Raw genomic sequence first — 27,980 nt, forward strand, 5'->3', positions numbered from 1 at the left:
TCAAATTATGTAAATTAGCCCATCAGAAGCTTCTAAAGCCATGACATAATTTTCTGGAATTTTCCAAGCTGTTTAAAGGCACAGTCAACTTAGTGAATGTAAACTTCTGACCCACTGGAATTGTGATAGTGAGTTAAGTGAAATAATCTGTTTGTAAACAATTGTTGGAAAAATGACTTGTGTCATGCACAAAGTAGATGTCCTAACTGACTTGAAATTTGTGGAATGGTTGAAAAACGAGTTTTAATGACTCCAACCTAAGTGTATGTAAACTTCCGACTTCAACTGTACCTTCTTCCTACAGATTGCCATTAACTTATTGTGTAGACCCTAGACTATGGCACCCCATATGATGTCTCTAGCATAACTAATGATTCATAATATTTAAAGTTCAGAAATCCAAACCCATCACCTGTAGCATGTGACCAACAATGCTTTATGTAGGTTTACAAGAAAATATGCCGCTTAATGCAAAAGCCGACTCATCTTTTCAAATGTAATTTCAGGTTGTGTAATTTTGAGAGTTTGTAAACCAGACTCTATTGAGTAACAATAGATACATTTTGGTCTGCTCCAGTGAAAAGCTGAAACAAAATGGCTGTGGTGTTATTGTACAACTGAAAGGCCACACAGTGAATGCTCTCCCTCTGTAAATAGATAACCTCAGAGTTCAGTGAGGTATGCTGTGCTCTGTTGGTCATGTCAGAGACTAGCTTTGTATCTATAGCAGTGCTATGGATGTTCTAGCCTGCTTTCTTTGAATCAATGTTCTAATATGCTTTCCTCGAATGACTTAATCTCAAATCGACTTAACTTTTCACAAAATAACATTTTGCCATGTTCTTCGGTGGTTCTCTTCAGTTCAGTTTGTGATTGTTACTTACAATTTCAAGGACAGCGGCATGTACAAACATACAAGTTAATAAAAACAGATACAACTACTAGTTAAACACTCACAGAAAATCAGATAACAAATGTTAAAATATATTTTTGTTTGTGTTTTAACAAGGTATTTTATTAGAAATGTCAGAAACAACACTTTCAGAAATGATATCAGATGCAGAGAAAAGGGAAGGCAGCTTTCATACCCTGCTATACTCTGTAGGGTGGAGCATGTTAGTACCACAGTCTGTATAGTATACTATCATGTTTTTTAGGTTTGATTTTAACCACAATGAGTGTTTGATATGAATGACTAACATGAATTAGACAGCACACACTAAAAGGTCTGAAATAACCCATTATTCTGTGGCGTACGCAGGGTGAAGAACAAAAAACACTTAGCTCTAATTAGATACCATTGTATTGGATTCTCCAATCTGTACCATCCGACGACACCCACTCTTTCTGTAGCCTACCACTGACTGGATGATATTATATATTTCTCTGATACAAGATACATATATATATATATATTTTTTTTAAATAGAAACAGACAGAAAATGTAATATAAAGTAACTCCATTGGGCATCACAATAAAATAACTGACTGGATGCTGGGTTATTTAGTGTTCTGGGGGAAAAGTACATGAATACCAGACTCATCTTACATACTGATCTGGGACCAAACATTTGGCTAGTAGGCAACAACTGATGTTTTCTTTCATTTTGAGTTTTTACAATAATTGACCAACTAGTCTCATAAAAAGGCTATACTGCAGATCATTCTCTGTACATAGTCACTTTCCTGTACAAAGCTCTTGGTTTTCAATATAAAAAGGAGAAAGAGGTATTCTCTTTTGGTTGTTCACTCCCATGTATAGCATCAGTTGACTACTGTTGAGCAACACTGGGTTCATATAGTATTTGGGTTGACGATGCTCAGTGGTTACCATGGCGTTGGTCTGAGTCTCAGGCTGCGCTGGACACAGCCAGCTTCTTCAGGTGGTCCATGAACACCTGGAGACTGACGTCATCCGTCAGGATCGGAGCACCCGACTCCTACACACAGAGAGGAGGAGAGTGGGATTCAGTTATGGGCAATTCCACAGCAATCATTGGTTTGGAATTTCACTTATATAATCTTGGAAACTAGTGACACCTTTCTCCACACACACACAAAAAAAGTGGGAGGACTACACTCATTTGTTCAGACTTTAAACTGACAACAAGTAGGAGTTGTAGAAAAATGATGAGTCAAGAACAAGAGAAGAAGTGTGTCTCAAGAGTGCGTGTGACTGTGTCCATGTAACAATCCAGAAGGTTCCACATGTCCACTACTTTCTGTGTGTCTCCTCTAATAAGCAGTAGTAGCAGCTGTAAGCCTTGAAAACCAAGTGCAAGGACTCTTTCCTCTCATTAGTGCTAACACACACATAATTACACACATACAATACACGCCATTCAAAATAGGCAACATGCTCTGCCTTAACATAAAACCATACAAATAACACCATCCTTAGAAATGTGTACTTTTTATTTACAGTATCTTCTAGTTCCTGGGCAAATTACAGTAGAAAATGAAGTCTTACCTGGCCCCATGCATACATATTGTTGTGGGTTTGTGATGGGTTTACTTTAGATAGCAGGAAACGAGCCTAGAACACAACAAGAATATCAATACAGGAGGTTCAATAGACTTCACGGTTGACATTCTAAGAAATGTTTGTGTGTGTGTGTGTTCACACACACCTGTGATCCACCGTGCTCTGTGTCTATATAGCGGGGCATAGGAAAGCGGCTGTGGAGGATCTCCTGGGCGTCGTCCACAGGAGCCTGCAGCAGGTGGCGGAAGTTCTCGTACTCTGGCAACTCCTGGTAGCCTGCCTTACGCCACTGAGACACAGTCTGATGGATAGACAGAGAGAGAGAAGAGATGGAGAGAAAGAACGAGAGAGGGAACGGGAACAATCAGTGTGGTCCTGAAGACATGAAGAGTTACATTTAGACCTTTACAGCGCTGAGAAAACAAGAGACAAGTCTAAAAGAGCAGATTGGTTTTGCTCGACTTCAATAGCAATACCTGACATAGGATTTGATTTCAATAGGAAACACAGTCACCCTCTTCATAACAGTGCGTCTCACTGGACTCTTGGCCATTGAACCCCACTCTGACAATACATTGAAGATCTGTCTGTATTGATCGCTCACCCGCTGCTCACCCATCTATTCACAAATGTCAAATAAGTACAAAAGTATCTGGCTGCAACCAGAAAGGAAATCAATCTAGTGTTACGATAGAATCACTTGATAGAGAGCCACCTCTCTCCGCGTGTATAGATCGTAGCTGTGTGAGTGGTGAGACCATGGAGGGTCGTGTCCTGTCACTGATGAGGACAGTTTTGAAGTAGTCTGAATGGGCATGTTGATTTTGATTGGATGACTGTACCTCTCCATGGTAGATGAGGATCTGGAAGAAGGTGTCCATGAGAAGGATGCGATCAGGAAGGATACTGCTGCTGTCCAGCAACACAGGCTAGGAGAAAAGAAAAAAACTTTTACACCACCTTGAAATTATACAATAAGAAGGATGCTGAACACAGGCTAAAAGGCGAGAAAGGAGATACTGTTTTAAACCACTGCCCTCCAAACTATATGGTATCCTTCTAATGCAGCTCCAATCAATAATGCTGTTTCAAGATTAAACCAAGTTTGTTGAGGATTAGAGGGGTGGGGGTTTAGTCCCAGACACTGATAGGAACGTCACAATATTGGCATTTTCCCTTCCAAAACAAGCTCTCAAGGTCACAACACACCAACCCCAAACTCAGGTACAAAAAATACAAAGATGGATGATCTTGACAGACAGGTAGCAGTATATCTTCTATCTTTTATAGTGTGGTGGCCATTTTAAAGGACACAGAAACAGTGCAGAAAGAAACAGTGGCTCTGTTTATACTTGACGCCATCTGCTTGCAAGAATATTACTCTTTCAATGTTTAACAGGCAGGAGCGGACAGAGTCAAGACTGAAAACATTAGAATTGCATCCCAAATGGCACCCTATTCCCTATAGGGTTAGCCCTGGTCAAAAGTAGTGCACTGTATAGGGACTAGGAGCCATTTGAGAGGCACTTATGTCTCTGTTAATCTAAAAAAATAAACAGCTGAAGCGCTGTGTCTCCTGGTTACATGCATTACATCTGATACAGAGCCAGATGACAAGGCTAACTCCCAAATGGGACCCTATTTCCAACGTAGTGCACCATCTTTGACTAGAGGACCATTGGCCCTGGTCAAAAGTACTGGACTACAGATATTAGGTTGCCATTTGGGACTTAACCCCCTAGAGTAGATGTCTGCTCCCATGGCGAAATCTAATTAGCATAATGAAACAAATCTGTCAGTTTAAGCTAGAGATATCTTTTTTTTGTTGCACAGGCTGGGTTTGTCTGACCATGATAGATCCAAAAAAAAAAAAAAAATAAAAATATTTAAAAAAATAAAATAAAAAAAAAATTGGTATTCTCATGTACCGTCGGAACGATTATGACCCCTCTATGGAAAGATGAGACTCACGAAGGTGTTCTCCGTTTTGCACTGCAACCTCAAAAAGCAGTACCAGTCAAAAGTTTGGACACACCTACTCATTCAAGGGTTTTGCCTTTATTTTTTACAATGTTCTACATTGTAGAATAATAGTGAAGACATCAAAACTATTAAATAACACACATGGAATCATGTAACCCAAAAAGTTTCAAACAAATCTAAATATACTTTATATTTGATATTCTTCAAAGTAGCCACCCTTTACCTTGACAGCTTTGCACACTATTGGCATTCTCTCAACCAGCTGCATGAGGTAGTCACCTGGAATGTATTTCAATTACCAGGTGTACCTTGTTCAAAATTCAAAAGGCACTCGCACATCTGAGCAAACTTCTTGCAGGTGCATGGCAACAGTTGAACAAGATGAATGAAAAAGGAAACCAAACACTGCTCTTGATAGTATCACTGATCTTTAATAAGCTTACGTATTGGCCTCACGTCAGAACCCTGATATGTAAGCTTATTAAAGATCAGCGATACTATCAAGAGCAGTGTGCAGTTTCCTTTTTCATTCAGGTGTACCTTGTTAAAAGTTAATTTATGGAATTTCTTTCCTTCTTAATGCATTTGAGCCAATCAGTTGTGTTGTGAGAAGGTATGGGTTGTATACAGAATATAGGCCTATTTGGTAAAAGACCAAGTCCATATTTTAATGCAAAAACAGCTCAAATAAGCAAAGAGAAATGACAGTCCATCATTACTTTAAGACATGAAGGCTAGTCAAAGCGAAAAAAAAAACCATCAAGCGCGATGATGAAACTGGCACTCTTGAGGACCGCCACAGGAAAGGACGACCCAGTGTTACCTCTGCTGCAGAGGATAAGTTCATTAGAGTTACCAGCCTCAGAAATTGCAGCTCAAATAAATGTTTCAGAGTTCAAGTAACAGACACATCTCAACATCAACTGTTCAGAGGAGACTGCGTGAATCAGGCCTTCATGGTCGAATTGCTGCAAAAAAAACTACTAGGAAAAAGGAAAGGAAAGGGGGATACCTAGTCAGTTGTACAACTGAAAAGGGTCTTCTGCATTTAACCCAACCCAGTGGGTTAACTGCCTTGCTCAGGGGCAGAACGACAAATTCAAGGACACCAATAAGAAGAAAAGACTTGCTTGGGCCAAGAAACACAAGCAATGGACATTAGACCGGTGGAAATCTGTCCTTTTGGTCTGATGAGTCCAAATGTGAGATTTTTGGTTCCAACTGCCGTGTCTTTGTGAGACGCAGAGTAGGTGAACGGATGATCTCCGCATGTGTGGTTCCCACTGTGAAGCATGGAGGAGGTGTGATGGTGTTTTGCTGGTGACACCGTCTGTGATTTATTAATAATTCAAGGCACACTTAACCAGCATAGCTACCACAGCATTCTGCAGCGATGATTCCATAGGTGTTATTTCATAGTTTTGATGTCTTCACTATTATTCTACAATGTAGAAAATAGTAAAACTAAAGAAAGACGCTTGGATGAGTAGGTGTTCTAAAACGTTTGATTGGTAGTGTATATATATTTTTTCATATACCTTAAGGGGTCCTAACATTCTAAATCAAATAGCTAAATGATCTCTCCCCCAGCTTAGACTCTTAAGGATTAACTACTGTTAAATAACTTACCCTTTTCAGAGACGTGTGTACTACGCTGTCACTCTGTAAGGTGTTAAAATCCACACTGTTGATAATTGCACTGAAAGGAGCGCTGGTCCGGAACACACTACTGTACTCACACACTACACTCACATCATTAACAACATAACCTCAAGCTTATCTGTAAGAAAAGGACCAAGGTATTAGTGCTCTCTCTCTCTGTTGACCTAGGCAACACAGCTAAGCCTGCAGAATGTGAGTGGGAGGGAGATGAGAAAGTCAGAGATCGCAATCTTAATGTACGAGCTAGTCTTCTTATGACATTTAATACATAAGACTAGCTCGTACAGTAAGCCAAAGCATCCATGATTTATGTTTATAAAGAGGAAGGAAAGCAAATTTCATTTCTCAATAGAAATAAAAATGTGTGTCCCTGTGTCTCCCCCGTCCCCGTGTCTCCCCCTGTCCCCGTCTCCCCCGTGTGTGTGTCTCGTGTATGTCTGTCCGTCTCCCCGTGACTTCCCCCGTCCCCGTGTCTCCTGTCCGTGCGTCCGTCCGTGCGTCCGTGCGTCCGTCCGTGCGTCCCCGTCCGTGCGTCCGTCCGTCGTCCCCGTCCGTCCGTCCGTGCGTCCCCGTCCGTCCGTCCGTGCGTCCCCGTCCGTCCGTCCGTGCGTCCCCGTCCGTCCGTCCGTGCGTCCCCGTCCGTCCGTGCGTCCGTCCGTCCGTGCGTCCCCGTCCGTCCGTGCGTCCGTCCGTCCGTGCGTCCGTCCGTCCGTCCGTCCCCCATCCGTCCGTCCGTCCGTGCGTCCCCATCCGTCCGTCCGTCCGTGCGTCCCCATCCGTCCGTCCGTCCGTGCGTCCCCATCCGTCCGTCCGTCCGTCGTCCCCATCCGTCCGTCCGTGCGTCCCCCATCCGTCCGTCCCGTCCCCCCATCCGTCCGTCCGTGCGTCCCCCATCCGTCCGTCCGTGCGTCCCCATCCGTCCGTCCGTGCGTCCCCCATCCGTCCGTCCGTCGTCCCCATCCGTCCGTCCCGTCCCCCATCCGTCCGTCCGTGCGTCCCCCATCCGTCCGTCCGTGCGTCCCCCATCCGTCCGTCCGTGCGTCCCCCATCCGTCCGTCCGTGCGTCCCCCATCCGTCCGTCCGTGCGTCCCCCATCCGTCCGTCTGTCAGGTCTTACCTCTGGGGGCCCGTTGAAGGAGTAGGCGTAGAGAATGGGTTGTATCATGATGAGTGACTGGGTCAGGTCCTGACGCATGAACTGGTGTCTGTAGTATGAGCTCTCATCTGGGCTGTTGTTGAACACTTGCAGGAAAGGAGATCTTCTTAGGTGGAACATAAACTGAGGGACAAAGGAAAAGCTATAATGTGCTTTTTTTAAATACTCTTTATATTAAGCCTGAAACATTACTTTAAAATAAAGATGTTAGCTCAAAGATATGTATCATACATCTGTGTACAGTCTTGGCCTAAAGTTGAGAATGACACAAATATTAATTTTCACAAAGTTTGCTGCTTCAGTGTCTTTAGATATTTTTGTCAGATGTTACTATGGAATACTGAAAAATAATTACAAGCATTTCATAAGTGTCAAAGATTTTATTGAAAATTACATGAAGTTGATGCAAAGAGTCAATATTTGCAGTGTTGACCCTTCTTTTTCAAGACCTCTGCAATCCGCCCTGGCATGCTGTCAATTAACTTCTGGGCCACATCCTGACTGATGGCAGCCCATTCTTGTATAATCAATGCTTGGAATTTGTCAGAATTTGTGAGTTTTTGTTTGTCCACCCGCCTCTTGAGGATTGACCACAAGTTCTCAATGGGATTAAGGTCTGGGGAGTTTCCTTAGTTATCACTTTTGCCTTATGGCGAGGTGCTCCATCATGCTGGAAAAGGCATTGTTTGTCACCAAACTGTTCCTGGATGGGTGGAAGAAGCTGCTGGAGGATGTGTTGGTACCATTCTTTATTCATGGCTGTGTTCTTAGGCAAAATTGTGAGTGAGCCCACTCCCTTGGCTGAGAAGCAACCCCACACATGAATGGTCTCAGGAAGCTTTACTGTTGGCATGACACAGGACTGATGGTAGCGCTCACCATGTCTTCTCCGGACAAGCTTTTTTCCAGATGCCCTAAACAATCGGAAAGGGGATTCATCAGAGAAAATGACTTTACCCCAGTCATCAGCAGTCCAATCCCTGTACCTTTTGCATAATATCAGTCTGTCCCTGATGTTTTTCCTGGAGAGAAGTGGCTTCTTTGCTGCCCTTCTTGACACCAGGCCATCCTCCAAAAGTCTTCGCCTCACTGTGCGTGCAGATGCCTGCTGCCATTCCTTAGCAAGCTCTGTACTTGGTGGTGCCCCGATCCCGCAGCTGAATCAACTTTAGGAGATGGTCCTGGCGCTTGCTGGACTTTCTTGGGCGCCCTGAAGCCTTCTTCACAACAATTGAACTGCTCTCCTTGAGGTTCTTGATGATCCAATAAATGGTTGATTTAGGGGAAATCTTACTGGCAGCAATATCCTTGCCTGTGAAGCCCTTTTTGTGCAAAGCAATGATGACAGCACGTGTTTCCTTGCAGGTAACCATGATTGACAGAGGAAGAACAATGATTTCAAGCACCACCCTCCTTTTGAAGCATCAAGTCTGTTATTCGTACTCAATCAGCATGACAGAGTGATCTCCAGCCTTGTCCTCATCAACACTCACACCTGTGTTAACGAGAGAATCACTGACATGATGTCAGCCGGTCCTTTTGTGGCAGGGCTGAAATGCAGTGGAAATACTTTTTGGGGATTCAGTTCATTTGCATGGCAAATAGGGACTTTGCAATTCATCTGATCACTCTTCATAACATACTGGAGTACATGCAAATTGCCATCATACAAACTGAGGCAGCAGACTGTGAAAATGTATATTTGTGTCATTCTCAAAACTTTTGGCCACGACTGTACTAGCTACAAGTGTCGTTCCACTAAAGAGCCAACCAGCCTCTCAGCCCATGATCACTTACCTGGGGATAGAGAGAAAAGGTTTCTGAGAAGCGGAAAGAGTTTGGATCATCCTTATGATAATCTCCAAACTTCTGACACTAGAACGGAGAGGAAAAAAGTCAATTCAAACCCATTATAAACCCTGCCTGCAACTGAGTCCACACTTCAAAATGTCACACTTAATCCCACAATTTCCCTGTGCCTGCTAGCCTGGATATTGCTACTTTGCCCTGTCTCGGTCCTACCAGCCGGATGAGCTGCCTGTCCAGCCAGCGAAGCACATCAGGGCCCTCCTCGGTCTCAGCGCGGTACACAGCCAGCCTAGCCATCAGGATGGCTGAAGCCTCCTGGTCAAATGATGCTGCAATAGTCTGGATCTGGGTCCCTGCATCTGCCCAGCTGGGGGGAGGGGAGGAGAGAGTGAGGAGAGAGCTCAAGAGAGAAACAACCTACATAAGCATTGTTGATCATTTGACACCCTTATGTTTTTGTTTGTTTGTAAGGTTCTCCTCCACAATGAAAAAGTAATACCAACACAATCTCTACCATAGATTTTATGGAGAAATTAGTTAAGGGACATTACGTCAGATGTTACGGTTCTGGTTACCTTGGCATTGAAAAGCCCTTTGCCATAATAAAGCCGGTAAATGAAATCCCATACTGTAATTTAAGTCTAGATAAATTGAACTGATCTTTTAAAACAGCCTGGGAATGACTTTTTATCTACACACATTTCCTCTCGCAACTGCCCTGTCATATGTTAAGCATTGTAGCTAAATAAAGGTTAAATAAATAAAACACGTCTCATGCTAACAAACATGAACTGCAACATTGATCATAACCCATTGAGAGTCTTTACAGTAGTCACATGACTGAGAAGAGTCAGTCAGTGTCTTCTAAATACACGTGTGACACTAACAACCAAGACCATCCCCTCCTCTGACCAGGGGAGAAGACAACACAACAACCACTTTACCCCTACCGTGTTGCTATGGAAACAAGGTGAGCTTGCAGACGCAGCTCCATAGTGGAATTAAAAGTGGCAGATAAACCTTAAAGTCCAGCAGTTACTTTGAAAAGAAGACGTGCTCTTAATGATGAATCAAATCCATATGTTTGTGTAAGTTTTTATCTGAAGTGAGACAAATCTGTAGTGTGTGTGTGTATACATATATTTACTTTCTGGCGGTGGTGGTGACTCGAATGCGTTTCTGTCCACTGGAGTGTTGGTACTGTGTGACATACTGGACCGCCCCTCGGCCCCCCTGGGGAATAGGTGCATTATGCTACAGAGACAAAAACAGTTAGGAAAGAATCATTAGAAAGGCATCCCATTAGAAGTGCACATTCTATAAAAATGCTGTGATGATCATAAATGTAAATTACCCATCTATATAAGCAAACATACGTGGTTCTTGCCGGTGAGCTTTATTCAAATAATTTGCCGTGTACAAACACACACAACTGCTACGGCCTTATGGACAGCCAGAGAAGAACAACAACTTCCAGAAGAATTGAAATAATTAGGCTATATGAGGGGGCTTAAAGCAGAAAGGAAATAATGAATGATTGGGCACTTAGATTGAATTAGAGGCACACTTCTTGCCAATTAACCCAACAACACTCCAGAGTCAAATGGCTCATTAACTGTGCGGCAGCCATTACAGTGGAGAGGATATTGGATCTCAAGCTTCTGTGTACACAGGCAGCACAACTCCTCTACATCCTCTCTCCCTCTCACACAAGGCTGCGTATCCACACACCAGCTCCTTGACTGTTTGCCTCCATACTTACACCATTAGGGCTGAATATTTCGGTTCTCATAGTCCTGCTGCTTGAGAGGGGGGTGTGTGCCGGGCTGTTTCACTCTCCCTGCCTCAATCTGAGGTAGAGAAGGAGTACAGCGAGGCAGAGAGGAGCTAGCTCAGCCCTTCGAAGGACAGCTAGAGGACTTGGAGAGGAGCCTCCCCTCCCAGAGCACAGCGGGAGACTGACAACAACAACAACCCCCCCCTCCCCCCGAGGACCAGCCCACGACACACACAGGATAACATGACTTCACACTTCAGCCTCAGTCAGTCAGCCAGCCAGTCGGGTCAGTGGGAGCTCATGGCCTGAACCAGGCGGGAGGAGAACGAGCAGCCAGGCAGCCCAGGGAGGACTTATCTTCCACCAGGAGGTCGGGAGGATGCAGCCGGTGGCCCTGGTATATGCAGCTCTGATGGTGGTCTCCAGTCTGTTCTCTGTGTGTGGTAACGTGGTTCTACTTCTGGTGGTTCTTCTCAACAAGGAGCTCCATACCGAAACCTGGGCCCTGACCTTGAGCTTCTGCCTGAGTGACCTCGCCCTGGGTCTCTCAACCATCCCCTTCGGAGCCCACAACAGCCTGCTCAGGCCGCAGGGCTACCCCAGCGACGGGTACCTCTGCCAGGGCAGCGCCTTCCTCTACCTGCTCCTTCAGCTGGGTTCTATCCACTCCCTGACCTGGGCCACCGTCGACAAGTTCACAGAGATCTGCTTCGCCCTGAGCTACAGCACCATCTGCACGGCCAGGAGGACCAGGGTGGTGCTGGTCCTGGTGTGGCTTTACGGCCTGATCAACGCAGCCTTGCCACTGCTGGGCTTTGGCCGCTACACCTACAGCAGCACCAGGTTCCTGTGTGCCCCCAGCTTCCAGCCAGACTACAGGGGCTTCAGTCTGCTCTTCATAGTGGTCGGGATCATAGCACCCATACTCATCATGTGCTCCATGTATGCGTACATTGTGTATATTGCGAGGAAACAGGTGCGCCGAGGGACGTTTGTTTGCAACGACCAGCACTGTTTTTATGTCCCTGCTAAAAACTACTTCAGGAGCTCCATAGTGATGGTGGCAACTGTGGGTGAGTCTCATTGGTGGTTACAAACCAGTTCTAACCTTGTGAATAGTACAGTGAAACTCTCGGTTTGGTGCTGTATTCAGACAAAGCAAGGCATTTGAGATATATGGTAATTCTGAGCAGATACACATTTCAAGCAGATAACATTTCAAGGTTGCTGTTATTATTGACATTTTTCTGTAGGCTACATTTGTAACTGGTCAAATTCGGTCTTTTTGAAATGGTCAATGTGCTATTATTAAACAATAAGGCCTGAGGGGGTGTGGTATATGGCAAATATACCACGGCTAAGTGCTGTTCTTTCGTCACGATGCAACGCGGAGTGCCTGGACACAGCCCTTAACCGTGGTATATTGGCCATATATCACAACCCCCCGAGGTGCCTTATTGCTATTATAAACTGGTTACCAACCTAATTAGAAGATTATGTTGTCATACCCGTGGTATACAATCAGCATTCAGGGCTCAAACAACCCAGCTTATAATAACATAACACACTACAATAAGGTTAGTTATTTTCGAAAAAAGATATATATCACGCACACACTAAATAGACTTCTTCATATCAACATGTAATGTTACCGAAATGAATCTAAAAGATTACTCGACTCGCTCTTCCAATATATATATTTTTTAACGTAATTACTCTAATAATCTCCCGTCTTAATTCTCTCCATTGTCAGTGTTCCTGCTGGTGTGCTGGCTGCCTTACATCGCCACATGTTTCTATGAGACGTTTAGTGGCCATGAACCGCCAGCAGCAACCTCAGCCGTAGCCACCTGGCTCGTCCTCTTCACCTCCTCACTCAACCCTTGGATCAACTCCATGACACAGAAGTAAGTAATAGCGCAATAGCCCCAAACAAACAGTCACAGAAATATAAAGAGTCATTTCAATGCCAAGAAGAACAAGGCTCAATCTTATGAAGCTGTTACACATCAATATCCCTGTGGCCCATCAATGGCCACATGAAACCAAAATCAGACGGAATTGATTAATGATCAACTCCATGAGCAAGATATAAGGAATAGCCAATAGCCCAAACAGTCATTCAATAATATACTGTCATTCTCCCTTATTCAAAAAATATGAAGACTAGTCCAATTTCCCCCCATATCTCAAGAGTAAGGCTCAATCTTGTGCAGATGATATAACGTAATAATATGAAGGCCCCTCAATAGCCACTTGAAACCAAAGTCAGAGCGAATTGAGAAGCTAGCTCCAATACATTTCTAAATGAGGGCTGCTGAGAGGTGAAATAGCTGAGAGCGTGAGATGATGAAATGAGCTTCTCAGTGTGGGAGCAGAGCCGTTTCTGGCTGCACTACAGATGTTATATGGTTAATGGTGGCTTATTTTCTCTCTCTCTGATTCAATCTCCGTCTCCCTCCATTTCTTTCTCTTCCCCCCCCTCTACATCTTGCTCTCTCCATTTCTCTCTATCCCTCTCAGGCGGTACAGAGTGGCTCTGCGGAAAAGTTTGAATAAAATACGACAGCTGCTTCAGCACCGGCTGATGAACGCCCACCCACAGAGCAGCGCCATCCAACTGGAGATAGTGAGCCATAATCACCACCACATCGCCAAGCCATCACTCTGGTCAGATGATTCCAAGCCAGGTTCACCAGAGACTAGATCCATGTCGGAGGTGACCATGGAGGATAGTAAAGACACTGGGGACAGTAAGGGCATTACACTGGACCAGGTCTGTCCCTGTGGAACCATCTGTTAAAATTACTAGACTAACTACATACTTGATTTTATGGATCCCAGGAATCTCTGGAAGACAGTGGCAATTGTTACTATCCTGGCTAAATAAATACAAATCAATGAATTAAATGAAAGGTTGGGACTAATCAACAAGGGAGGACTATACCAAGGAACACTGTGGCGACAAGAGGCGACAGTCTCCTGTTTGACGAATGTGAGGTCATTGTGGTCTTTAGTGGCCATACACCAAGACTGACATATCTATCCTATCTGTTCAGTTTCGGATGAAAAAAAGTTTGCTTACAATTTACATTGTTTGTTTGAACTACAATGTTCAAACTACAATATTTGAATTACACTGCCGACTGTGCTAAACTATTTATAGACAAACAGTGTCAGAGATGAAGTCAATCCGTTTACAGTCAATAAATATTCATCAAAACAAATAATACGGATTCATAAAATGACAATTGTGTTCTTCGTTAATGAATATACCATGGGCAACACAGAGTCTAAAATCATTGACATCTAGCTACCAGATTAAATCTACCAGATTAGCATAACTGAAAATACTGAGTTAGAGTGAATGTGATCATCTCAATGACATTTCAGAACCACCTTGTGCAAGCTACTGTTGGTACGCTTTATAAAGAGGCCAGTGGTTTCATATACGAGCACACCATCTGGTGGCATAGTGATGCAACTGGCCAGTACAGCAGTAGAATATCATAGTACTAGAATAGCTAGTATGCCCTCTGGTGGTGCAATTCAATTATCTAAATCTTTGGCACAAGTGTAACATTTGCATTTTAGTCATTTAGCAGATGCTCTTGGCAAACATGGCTCCGTGGGCCGCCTAATCTCAGATTTGTGTGATATAAAACGACTACTCAGGATCCTTCCTTCTCACTCCTGATCACAACAGAAAGCAAAACATGGCATTTGACAAGTAGCTTAGTGATCACAATTCAGAGTGTAATATGAACGCATACCTGATTGACCACCTCAAAGTACACTGCCAGAGTGGTGTTATGATCAAGACCACAGATCTTCCATTGAGAGGTGCCCCCTGTTCCAATTTCCTGTTAGGAAACAGACAGACGTTTTCATAATCAGAATGACATCGTTCTAGAAGGGATCAGAAAGGGATCTCATTCAGTAGAAATTCAGGACACAACATTCTGAACAACTACATTTACAAAAAAGGTTCAACTGGATAAAAGTATCATTCAAAACATGATTACTGTACTGTTCTGCATATCGGCTCATGGATGTAGGTCATTTCCATTGAAAAGGACCCATGAGCACCAACATGGGAAGTTCATAGCAGCATGTCAAATGTAAGATAAGAGTATATTTGAGAAATTAAGGAATATATGTTTTCACCATTTCCATCTTAACATTTTTTTTTTAATAAGCAAAGGCTTTGATTTCTTGTCAATAGATGGAAAAGGGATCTTAGAAAATATTATCATAAAAAGTCTTAAAAGGATATTCTAAATACGTCAAAACACATTCATGTTGGAGTAAAGACCACCGACAACGAATATTAACATTTATATTTAGGATCATTTTTCCTGCTTTCTGTAAGTTTAAGAAACATTGCCTTGTAATATTACGAGATAAGAAGCTGTTGATAGACACTAAATGCATTTTTCTCAGATGGCAGAACAGCGCTTTATGTGGCTATTTGTGCCTTGAATGTTTCGAGAGCTGTGTTAGCTAGTAAACTTTGTGCTGTCTTTAGTTTGGCTTGCAGACAAAATCAATGATGGCCCTTTTAGGCTAAATACAGCTACCAAAACATCTTATAATATTATCTTGTAAAAACACTATACATGGTTAAAACATTTAAGGATACATCTGGATCAGTAAAGGACTGGCAACATGTTGCTTATGCAAGGACAAACACTGAACACGCAAATAGTTCTGTGTTTTGTGCGCCAGTGTTATACAAATGTAACCAAGGTGAAACATAGTAACGTCAGAACGTTGCTTGGGAAATTACCCAAAGACATGCTATGATTTCGATGCTAAAAATCTGAACTTCTAGGAGAAATGAATTAATATGCAACTTTTATAAGTTTTGAACCAGTGTTCATATTCATAACATTATCTAAACATAATGATGTTGAAACGTTCCAGTTTGGTTTCCTGGGTCACGGAACAACAGATTTTTGGTGGGTGGCCCTTGGACTATTTAGGACACATTACCATGAAGAGAATGACATTCTAATCCATAATTAAGCATTTCTGTGTAGTACAGATCAGGGACCCATGATGAAATTCCATTACCAGGGGTGTAAATCCACTTAATGTATAATGAACAAAAATATAAAATACTACATGCAACAATTTCAAAGATTTTACTGAGTTACAGTATATAAAAGGAAATTAGTCAATTGAAATAAATTCATTAGGCCCTAATCTATGGATTTTACATGACTGGGAATACAGACACGCATCTGTTGGTCACAGAAACCTTAAAAACGAAAAAAAAAACTGTCAGTATCTGGTGTGACCACCATTTGCCTCATGCAGCGCGACATCTCCTTCACATAGAGTTGATCAGGCTGTTGATTGTGTCCTGTGGAATGTTGTCCCACTCCTCTTCAACGGTTGTGCATTAGTTGCTAGATATTGGCGGGAACTAGAACACACTGTTGTACATGCCAATCCAGAGCATCCCAAACATGCTCAATGCTTGACATGTCTGGTGAGTGTGCAGCCCATGGAAGAACTGGGACATTTTCAGCTTCCAAGAATTGTGTACAGATCCTTGCGACATTATCATGCTGAAACATGAGGTGATGGCGGCGGATGAATAGCACGACAATAGGCCTCAGGATCTCGTCATAGTATCTCTGTGCATTCAAATTGTCATTGATAAAATAGAATTGTGCTTGTTGTCCGTAGCTTATGCACGCCCATACATCAGCAAACCGCTGGCCCACACTACGCCATACACTTGGTCTGAGGTTGTGAGGTCGGTTGAAATTATCTAAAACAACATTGGAGGAGACTTATGGTAGAGAATTTAAACATTCAAATCTCTGGCAACAGTTCTGGTGGACATTCCTGCAGTCAGCATGTCAATTGCACACTTCCTCAAAACTTGAGACATCAGTGAAATTGTGCTGTGTGACAACTGCAAATTTTAGAGTGGCCTTTTATTGTCCCCAGCACAAGTTGTACCTGTGTCATGATCATGCTGCTTAATCAGCTTGTTGATATGCCACACTTGTCAGGTGGATGGATTATCTTGGCAAAGGACAAATGCTCGCTAATAGGGATGTAAACTAATTTGTGCACAACATTTGAGATAAATGAGCTTTTTGTGCATATGGAACATTTCTGGTATCTTTAATTTCAGCTCATGAAACCAACACTTTACATTACATAACAACCAAAATAGATGGATTTCAAAGTCAAGGTGTTAGCTGACACCCCCTTCTTTCTGCAGACATCTTAATTCAGAGCAGATATTTAGCAGAGTTTTGGGGAAACGTGGTCACCAACTAAGGGAGATTTTACAGGAATTCTGTTAAACTTTGCATCTGTACAGTTCTTCCAGTAAATGTTTTTGGACCATTTTCAGTATAAATTGACAAAAGTAGTCCTTCTACATAGATTTATTTTACATTTGAAAACCAATGATTTTTGTTTGGCATACATTTTGAGTACCGTTACCGTGAAATTGCCCTGTAGAGTATTAGGGCACTGGTCTATGTATTTGAAGTGGACTCACATTTTCAGATACACACGGTCCTTTGGCATTTAATGACACACATGGCCCGATGGCTCCTGAAATCTTGATCTCTCGAGATGTCTGAAATTAAGAAGGACCGATGATATTACAACATGCAGTTGAAGTCAGAAGTTTACATACACTTAGGTTGGAGTCAGTAAAGCTAGTTTTTCAACCCCTCCACAAATTTCTTGTTAACAAACAATAGCTTTGGCAAGTGGGATAGGACATCTACTTTGTGCATGATGCAAGTAATTTTTCCAACAATTGTTTACAGACAAATTATTTCACGTATAATTCACTGTATCACAATTCCAGTGGGTCAGAAGTTTACATACACTAAGTTGACTGTGCCTTTAAACAGCTTGGAAAATTCCAGAAAATGATGTCATGGCTTTAGAAGCTTCTGCTAGGCTAATTGACATCATTTGAGTCAATTGGAGGTGTACCTTTTATTTGAATTATTTTACCTTTATTTAAGTAGGCAAGTCAGTTAAGAACAAATTCTTATTTTCAATGAAGGCCTAGGAACCGTGGGTTAACTGCCTTGTTCAGGGACAGAACGACAGATTTTTACCTTGTCGGCTCGGGGAATCGATCTTGCAACCTTCCGGTTACTAGTCCAAAGCTCTAACCACCTGCTGCCCCGCCCTGCTGTACCTGTGTATGTATTTCAAGGCCTACCTTCAAACTCAGTGCCTCTTTGCTTGACATCATGGGAAAATCAAAAGCAATCAGCCAAGACCTCAGGGGGAAAAAAGTCTGGTTCATCCTTGAGAGCAATTTCCAAACGCCTGAAGGTACCACGTTCATCTGTACAAACAATAGTACGCAAGTATAAACACCATGGGACCATGCAGCCGTCATACCGCTCAGGAAGGAGACGCGTTCGGTCTCCTAGAGATGAATGTGCTTGGGTGCGAGAAGTGCAAATCAATCCCAGAACAGCAGCAAAGGACCTTGTGAAGATGCTGGAGGAAACGGGTACAAAAGTATCTATATCCACAGTAAAAACGAGTCTATATCGACATAACCTGAAAGGCCGCTCAGCAAGGAAGAAGCCACTGCTCTAAAACCGCCATAAAAAAGCCAGACTACGGTTTGCAACTGCACATGGGGACAACGATCGTACTTTTTGGAGAAATGTCCTCTGGTCAAAAATAGAACTGTTTGGCCATAATGACCATCATTATGTTTGGAGGAAAAAGGGGGAGGCTTGCAAGCCGAAGAACACCATCTCAACCGTGAAGCACGGGGGTGGCAGCATCATGTTGTGGGGGTGCTTTGCTGCAGGAGGGTCTGGTGCATTTCACAAAATAGATGGCATCAAGAGGCAGGAAAATTATGTAGATATATTGAAGCAACATCTCATGATATCAGTCAGGAAGTTAAAGCTTGGTCACAAATGGGTCTTCCAAATGGACAATGACCCCAAGCATACTTCCAAAGTTGTGGCAAAATGGCTTAAGGACAACAACATCAAGGTATTGGAATGGCCATCACAAAGCCCTGACCTCAATCCCATAGAAAATTTGTGGGCAGAACTAGGTCCCAAGAAACAAAGAGATCTTCTGTTGAATCTGACAATTAATCTTGATGGTTGTACAGTCGTCTCAAAAAAACTGTGAAGGACCTCGGCGTTACTCTGGACCCTGATCTCTCTTTTGACGAACATGTCAAGACTGTTGCAAGGACAGCTTTTTTTCATCTATGTAACATTGAAAAAATCTGAAACTTTCGGTCCAAAAATTATGCAAAAAAATGTATCCATGCTTGTGTTACTTCTAGGTTAGACTACTGCAATGCTCTACTTTCCAGCTCCCCAGATAAAACACTAAATAAACTTCAGTTAGTGCTAAATACGGCTGCTAGAATCCTGAATAGAACCCAAAAGAATTGATCATATTACTCCAGTGCTAGCCTCCCTACACTGGCTTCCTGTTAAGGCAAGGGCTGATTTCAAGGTTTTACTGCTAACCTACGAAGCATCACATGGGCTTGCTCCTACCCATCTTTCCGATTTGGTCTTGACGTACATACCTACAGGTACGCTACGGTCACAAGACGCAGGCCTCCTAATTGTCCCTAGAACTTCTAAGCAAACAGCTGGAGGCAGGGCTTTCTCCTATAGAGCTCCATTTTTATGGAATGGTCTGCCTACCCATGTCAGAGGTCTCAACCTTTAAATCTTTATTGAAGACTAATCTCTTCAGTAGGTCATATAATTGAGTGTAGTCTGGCCCAGGAGTGTGAAGGTGAACGGAAAGGCTCTGGAGCAACGAACCGCCCTTGCTGTCTCTGCCTGGACGGTTCCCCCCTCTCCACTGGGATTCTCTGTCTCTAACCCTATTACAGGGGCTGAGTCACTGGCTTACTGGTGCTCTTCCATGCCTTCCCTAGGAGGGGTGCGTCACTTGAGTGGGTTGAGTCACTGATGTGATCTTCCTATCTGTGTTGGCGCCCCCCCTTGGGTTGTGCCGTGGCGGAGATCTTTGTGGGCTATACTCGGGCTCATCTCAGGATGGTAAGTTGGTGGTTGAAGATATCCATCTAGTGGTGTGGGGGCTGTGCTTTGGCAAAGTGGGTGGGGTTATATCCTGCCTGTTTGGCCCTGTCCGGGGGTATCATCGGATGGGGCCACAGTGTCTCCTGACCCCTCCTGTCTCAGCCTCCAGTATTTATGCTGCAGTAGTTTGTGTCGGGGGCTAGGGACAGTCTGTTATCTCTGGAGTTCTTCTACTGTCTTATCCGGTGTCCTGTGTGAATTTAAGTATGCTCTCTCTTTCTCTCTCTCGGAGGACCTGAGCCCTAGGACCATGCCTCAGGACTAACTGGCATGATGACTCCTTGCTGTCCCCAGTCCACCTGGCAGTGCTGCTACTCCAGTTTCAACTGTTCTGCCTGCGGCTATGGAACCCTGACCTGTTCACCGTACGTGCTACCTGTCCCAGACCTGCTATTTTCAACTCTCTAGAGACAGCAGGAACGGTAGAGATACTCTTAATGATCGGCTATGAAAAGCCAACTGACATTTACTCCTGAGGTGCTGACTTGTTGCATCCCCGACAACTACTGGGATTATTATTATTAGACCATGCTGGTCATTTATGAACATTTGAACATCTTGGCCATGTTCTGTTATAATCTCCACCCGGCACAGCCAGAAGAGGACTGGCCGCCCCTCATAGCCTGGTTCCTCTCTAGGTTTCTTCCTAGGGAGTTTTTCCTAGCCACCGTGCTTCTACACCTGCATTGCTTGCTGTTTGGGGTTTTAGGCTGGGTTTCTGTACAGCACTTTGAGAAATCAGCTGATGTAAGAAGAGCTATATAAATACATTTGATTTGAACTGAAAAAGCGTATGCGAGCATGGAGGCCCACAAACCTGACACAGTTACACCAGCTCTGTCAGGAGGAAAGGGCCAAAATTCACCCAACTTATTGTGGGAAGCTTGTGGAAGGCTAACAAAAACATTTGACCCAACTTAAACCATTTAAAGGCAATGCTATCAAGTACTATTTGAGTGTATGTAAACTGCTGACCCACTGGGAATGTGATGAAAGAAATGAAAGCTGAAATAAATCACTCTACTATTATTCTGACATTTCACATTCTTCAAATAAAGTGGTGATCCTAATTGACCTAAGACAGAGAATTTACTAGGATTAAATGTCAGGAATTGTGAAAAACTGAGATTAAATGTATTTGGCTAAGGTGTATGCAAACATCTGACTTCAACTGTATTTGCATTTTGCGTACAATTCTATTTGGTGAAAAGGTTAAGAAATTTGACATATTCCATAATATGTAATGGATCAAATCACCTATCAATGTGGCTCTGTTCCAATATCCAGACTTACACACTATGTAAAATAAATATATTGTAGAGGTATGTTAATGGGACACAGTGGCGGCTTCTGAAATGGCACCCTACTCTCTATACAGTGCCTTCAGAAAGTATCAAAATTGGCCACATACACGTTTTTAGCAGATATTATTGCGGGTGTAGCGAAATCCTTGTATTCATACCCCTTGACTTATTCGACATTGTTTTGTTACAACCTGAATTCAAAATGGATTACATATGTTTCTCACCAATCTACTCACAATATCCCATAATGACAAAGTGAAAACAGGTTTTTAGAAATGTATTGAGAATGAAATACAGAAATATCTCATTGACATAAGTATTCACAGCCCTTTGCTTTGAGAAGCTCCAAACTGAGCTCAGGTGCATCCAATTTCCTTTGATCATCCTTGAGATGTCAATATAACTTGATTGGAGTCCACCTGTGGCCAATTCAATTGTTTGGACAGGATTTAGAAAGAAACACCTGTCTATATAAGATCCCACAGTTGACAGTGCATGTCAGAGCAGAAACTATACCACGAAGTCCAAGGACCTGTCCATAGATCTCAGAAATAGAATCGTCATGAGACATATCTGTGGAAGAGTATAAAACACTTTCTAGAGCACAGTGATCTCCATCATTGGGAAATGGAACAAATATTAAACCACCCAGACTGCCTAGAGCTGGCCGTCCGACCAAACTGAGCAACCGGACAGTGGTCAGGGAGATGACCAAGAACCCAACGACCACTGACAGAACTACAGAGTTCCTTGGCTGAGATGGGAGAACCTGTCAGAAGAACAATCTCTGGTGAAGTGCTGTAATCTGGGATTTATGAGAGTGGCCAGCCTGAAGCTACTCCTGAGAAAAAGGCACGTGAAAGACAAAAGCACAAGGCAAAATATTCTGCAGTCTTCTACAGAAAAGACTCTTTGGCCTGAATGCAAAGCGCTATGTCTGGAGAAAACCAGGCACAGCTAATCACAGCCACAATTCAAAATCTATGAAATATATATTTTCTCTCTCCCATCTACACACAATACCCTATAATGACAAAGCGAAAGCATGTTTAGACATTTTGTATTTTTGCAAATGCTGATAGACATGCCCAAGACAACTCAAAGCTGTAATAGCCATGTCTACAAAGTATTGACTCAGGGTTGTGAATACTTATGTATTTATTTTCAATACATTTGCAAAAACATCTGAACATGTTTTCAGTTTGTCATTACAGTGTATTGTGTGTAGCTGGGTGAGAACTATTTATATATTTTTTAAATATATTTTGAATTCAGGCTGTAAAAAAATGTGTAACAAGTCAAGGGGTATGAAAACTTTGAAGGATTTGTATAGTGCACTACTAACTAGTACTCAATAAGCAGGGTACCATTTCAGATAGAACCATTGCACTGACTGGCTCTACCTTTATCTCCAGAGTGCCTGCGAAGGCCATCTTGAAGGCTCCAGACACATCTTTGGTAAAAACCCTCTGGAAGGTTTGTTTGAATAGTGAGGTGGTGAAAGAGTCCGCCATCACCATGTAGCCTCTGCAAAAACATATATACGCGAACGAGTTCAACGATACATAGTGTGAATCTCAGAAGCTTTTGGTTGATTCCTTCCTCCTCAAAGCATCAGAGGAGAGCACTGGAGAAGATCTGAGGTCAAACACTCCCCTCACTATGGGAGAAGACAGTGATTGACGTGTGTGTTCTGCATACCAAATGGCATTCTATTCCCTATATAGTGGGCTACTTTTGACCAGAGCCCTGGTCAAATGTAGTGCACTATATAGGGAATAGGGTGCCTTTTCAGACGGAAGTTCACCAAACAGAAAGAGTCCTCACCCAGTGTGATTGGAACAACACTTCATTTCCAGCAGTCCAGTCTGGTCCAGAGCGCATGCATAGATGTCTATGATGTGGCCATTGGTGGAAGCACGGCTGGCCAACGCCTCATAATGCTGAAAATGAAGGAAAGGGTTTTTATACATATCCAAACTTTTTACAGGAGCAGGACAAAAAGAGGATCCAATATAATATAGAGAATTAAGAAGTGCCTGTTTGTAATTTATGCCAAAAAAACAAATACACATCTAGCCATTAACTGGTTGTCTCACTTTAATGTGCTGTAAGACTACTTGAGCATTTAATCATCATTTACAGACAGTGGCAACAGACCTGAAAAAAGTTCAGATCATGGTAAACCCATCTAAATAACAGGCAAAGCCAAAAGGTTGAGACAAACTTACTTTGGTCCCCTTCTTCATGAACTTGGCATTGTCCTTCTCAATGTCATGCCAGGAGCGAATAGGGGCCTTCAGCTCATCTCCTACCACCATGCCTGGGCCCTGAGTGGCTGGCCCACCGATGAAGGTCATGATGCGTGCCCCAGTGTTAGGGAAGGTACACTGGAGGGTGAAAAAAAGGGACATTATTACAAAACATTTCTATATAGCTAAGTAAAACAATAAACCAAACAATGACTAAAGCCTGTAATCATGACCCCATTACCACAGTGTAATAGTTTTAAATCTTACAAATCCCACTTAATACAGCGGAACACAGGGAAACATGAATTTGAAGTAGTATGGGGGGGCTGATTTGACAAAACAGTAATATTGAAAATGGTGTCATTGAAATATGGACCATTGTATTTTAATCACAAATCATATAGTTGTCTAAACCTTTAAAACACTTTGAAAGCGCTTGCTTAAGTCTGCCTGGGATGCCAGTTGTACAGAGTTCGCACTTATGCAACTTTTTCCATTGGTGCAGTTATATATATATATATATATATATATATATATTTATTTTTTTCCCCCAATTTCGTGGTATCCAATTGGTAGCTACAGTCTTGTCTCATCGCTGCAACTCCCAAGGCGAAGGTCGAGAGCCGTGCATCCTCCGAAACACAACCAAGCCGCACTGCTTCTTGAAACAATGCCCACTTAACCCAGAAGCCAGCCGCACCAATGTGTCGGAGGAAACACCAAACACCTGGCTACTGTCAGCAAGCACTGTGCCCGGCCCGCCACAGGAGTCGCTAGAGCGCGATGGGACAAGGACATACCTGCCCGTCAAACCCTCCCCGAATGACGCTGCGACAGTTTCTATTTTATTTAACCTTTATTTAACTTGGAAAGTCAGTTAAGAACAAATTCTTATTTACAATGACGGCCTAGGAACAGTGGTTTAACTGCCTTGTACAGGAGCAGAACGACAGATTTTTACATCGTCAGCTCGGGGATTCGATATAACAACCTTTCGGTTACTGGCCCAACACTCTTACCACTAGGCTACCTGCTGCCCCATGGGTCTCCCAGTCGCAGCCGGCTGCGACAGAGCCTGGACTCTAACCCAGAATCTCTAGCGGCACTGCCTTAGACCACTGTGCCACTCGGGAGGCTACCATTGGTGCAATTGTGCCAGGCAAAATCAATCAAGCCAAAGTGTTTGAAATATGTAAAATACTATTTGAACCCAGGTCTGCAGTGAGGTAAGTTATATTTCTGTCCAGGTCTTACCTCCAGCAAGCCAACAGCGATGGACATGGCTGATCCTAATGAGCGGAGGGGCCGTTTTCCCTGAGTGACAGGCCAGGGATCTCTCTGCAGCTCTCCAAGCAGGTCTGTCAGGTTCATGTCAATCTTCTGGACTGGCTGGAGGAATCTAAGCAACAACAAAATGGAAATAAGTTCTAAAGTAAGACTTTTTTGTGTCACCAAATTATTTTAGTACATGTACTGCCAAGTCAAAACAATGCTGTAGCTATGTAGAGTGGTTTGCCTGTTGGAGAGGGGGGCCTGTGGAGCTTGTGGTCCCCGTCCTGCCTGTGCAGCAGTGGGCTTGGTCAACCCCAGCATCTCCTGCAATTGTTTGGCATTGAGGTCTTTGGTTCCCCTGAAGACATAGCTCTTGGAGATGCCCTCGCAGCCCAGCTCGTGGACTTGGATCATGCGTCCAAAGGTGATGAGGCCCACCAGGGCCGTAGGAGGAAGCAGGGATAGGGACATCTGTAAGGACTCTTTCAGAGCCTGCAGGTCCTCGTCCTCCATGCAGGTGTCCACCACATACAGGAAGACAAGCGGCATCAGGGGACCTCTCTGTGGGGGCCAGGGAAGGCAAACTCAGAGCCATGGCATTGCATGCTTAATTTTATGTTCTAAATGAGAACTAATGAATCTCTGTAGGAGAGATAACGAAGGTAGGTATGCAATTATCTGGTATGCTGTTGTGTCTTCACTAAAACGTATCAAAATGAAGGCCTATATCTAATTTAGATTCAATCAAAATATTGTATTTGTAAAAAAAATATATATATATATATATATATATATATATCTCATAAAATGTCCTTATTTTGAGTGATGGCTGGTTATCTAGATAGCTGTGATCAAACGGAAATCCTACCTGGACCACATATTCAATGGTGGAGAACTGTGGCAGCAGCTCAGCTGGCTGGTTGACATCTGATATCCCAGCATAGGTAGGAGGAAACTGATTTCTCTGATAGCAGAAGTTACAAGCCCACAGTTTGGCTCTGTAATCCACTTGGCTAGGTTGAGAGACCAATTAATAGAGTTCAAAGAGAGAAGGACCAAACAGTTTAGGCTACAATTATTTTATCAGTGGGTTACATGTGAACCTTTTGAAGATTGACCAAGGATATGTTCAGTACAAATCACCTCACGATGACAGTTATAAATTCACAAGTATAAGGGAATGAGGAAAATAGAGAACAGCAAATAATTTGCTTTAACTTTCCCCCAATTCCCTGGTTTTCCAGGAAGTTATACATTGGGTTGCAAAATCTGGGTAAGTAAGTGAATGAGGATTGTTGCCTCACTTACCAGAGGGGGTTGAGGACAGCGCGGCAGGTCACCCTGCTACACAGCACAGGCTCATACTGGATGGGGGGCAGATCTGGCCGCTCTTTCAGGGGGGTGAACAGAGAGGCAACGGGGACCACCATGCGGGTGGCCTCCAGACGACTAGAGGGCCAGACATTCCAGCTGAAGCGCACCCCATCACGCTCCTCATTCTGTGCAATAAACTCCGGGAAGGTCGCCATAGCACCCTCCGAGAACTGCAGACAGAGGGAGGGAAAGGTGTGTCTGCGCGTTATTGCAATAGGCTATACATTTTACAGTCATGATTGCATTGGATATTTCAACATAGCATGAATTATATAATAGTCCATGGCACCTCAATGAGTCTTATGATATGATCCATTTAAAAAATCCCCCCCTTTTTGTTATTTATGTACTTTGAGATTTTTCTGAAGAATGAAAATCACTTTACAAATGTAATAAATTATCATAATTGCCTGGCTTGGATGTTTTTATTAGCCTAGTTATCTGTTCTGAGTCCTGAGATATCCTTTAGGACTTTGAGCATAACGTTACACTCCAGCACACTTACTACCAATTTGAATGTGTCATATCAAGGGGGCAGAGAAAATGCAGCCAAATATGAACCTATGGGAAAGTCTGTCTTACGTCTAACTGGGGCTAAATCATGGCTATAACAAAAGACCAGAATATGATCCTGACTGTGACCCACTTTTTCACCCACTGATCAAATCTGTTTAAAATAACTTACTTTGAAAACACACTCTGAATAAATAGAAGGGTATACATAACGTCAGTTTAGTTGGTACTGAACCATCACTTACCTTTGCTTTCTCCAGACAAAATATTTGACCAAATGAGATTATCAGAGATGGAAATGATCACAAATCCTTAGAGTTAGGCTAACAAAAAGGTATTTCAAAATTCTAACACTGACTGTATTGGGCTTTTATCTAACTAGCAAGCTGACCTGAATCAAATTAAATCAAAGGTGAATCAATCAACAGGCTTTACAAATTGATGCTGGATTACAAGCAAAGCTGTTTTGATTGAATATACACAGCAAGTCACTCCACCAACAACAACATTACTGTAGCTAGCCAAGTACTGTTAAAGTTAGCTAGCGTGGTAGGTAGCTGGCTGGATAGCTAACTACATAACACGGGAACGCCAAAACCAAATGTTTAATGTTTCAGGGTGGATATCCTAGTTATAACAACAAAAAATGTGCCAAAGTCAAAAGTGCTTTCACCATGGCATGTTAGCAAGCAGTACGTTAACTAGTTACGCCGCTAACTAAACCACCGGCACCCGCAAATGCAATGTGTCAAACATGTTTTCACCCTGCTTCAACTAACAGCCAAACTACACTTTGTCAGCTAATTAGAATTATATTCAAAATACGAATAAATTGTGAAAACACATACAGTAAAGATATTGCTAAGTCACCAGTTAAAGCAAATATCAGACTATTTAGCTACCTGATATCCTCAGACGAGTTCCACACTGCTACTGGTGACAGTGAGTGAACAGCGCCCCGCACACAACGTAGGATGTGACAACGTAGCTAACAAAACATGGCTGCGGGAAGCAATGCCACGTCAAGAGGGTTTTGGCTAGAAGGGATACAGTTTGTCAGAATGTACTTTTTGTAGCAGGTTAGAACTTACGCAGCAGGTATGGATAAGTAACGTAGCAGGTAATGAGTATTAGATCAATGTTAGGAAAAGGGTTAGGGGTAGCTAAAAAGCAAAACAAATCATTGTTCACGCCAATTTGACATAAACTGTATCCCTTCTAGCCAAGACCCGTCATGAAGCGTGTCCAATCATATAGGTCCTTACCCCAACTAGTAGATTAATTATCAGGTGACATGT

General features: G+C 43.0%; 1 protein-coding gene across 3 annotated transcripts; it reads right to left on the bottom strand.

The window, feature by feature from the left end:
- Positions 1 to 987: 987 nt before the first annotated feature.
- Positions 988 to 27,702, bottom strand: sec23a (Sec23 homolog A, coat complex II component). 3 transcript variants are annotated; one of them, XM_042329915.1, is made up of 19 exons: positions 27,585 to 27,702; positions 26,104 to 26,339; positions 25,664 to 25,808; positions 25,040 to 25,356; positions 24,778 to 24,922; positions 23,503 to 23,661; positions 23,099 to 23,214; positions 22,675 to 22,798; positions 17,402 to 17,482; positions 14,646 to 14,735; positions 10,243 to 10,349; positions 9,309 to 9,462; positions 9,084 to 9,161; positions 7,248 to 7,409; positions 6,098 to 6,130; positions 3,328 to 3,414; positions 2,631 to 2,786; positions 2,471 to 2,536; positions 988 to 1,940 (listed from the first exon to the last, which is right to left on the bottom strand). In XM_042329915.1, the coding sequence occupies exons 2-19, from the start codon at positions 26,322 to 26,324 to the stop codon at positions 1,851 to 1,853; spliced, it is 2,331 nt and encodes a 776-aa protein (XP_042185849.1). In that variant the 5' UTR covers positions 26,325 to 26,339; positions 27,585 to 27,702; the 3' UTR covers positions 988 to 1,850. The 3 variants fall into 3 exon arrangements, with proteins under 3 accessions (XP_042185849.1, XP_042185850.1, XP_024292818.1); XM_042329916.1 differs by lacking the exon at positions 27,585 to 27,702 and adding an exon at positions 26,928 to 26,999; XM_024437050.2 differs by lacking the exon at positions 6,098 to 6,130.
- Between the last annotated feature and the right edge of the window lie 278 nt (positions 27,703 to 27,980).

This window comes from Oncorhynchus tshawytscha, linkage group LG11, assembly GCF_018296145.1.
Source record: "Oncorhynchus tshawytscha isolate Ot180627B linkage group LG11, Otsh_v2.0, whole genome shotgun sequence".
Lineage (NCBI taxonomy): Eukaryota > Metazoa > Chordata > Actinopteri > Salmoniformes > Salmonidae > Oncorhynchus > Oncorhynchus tshawytscha.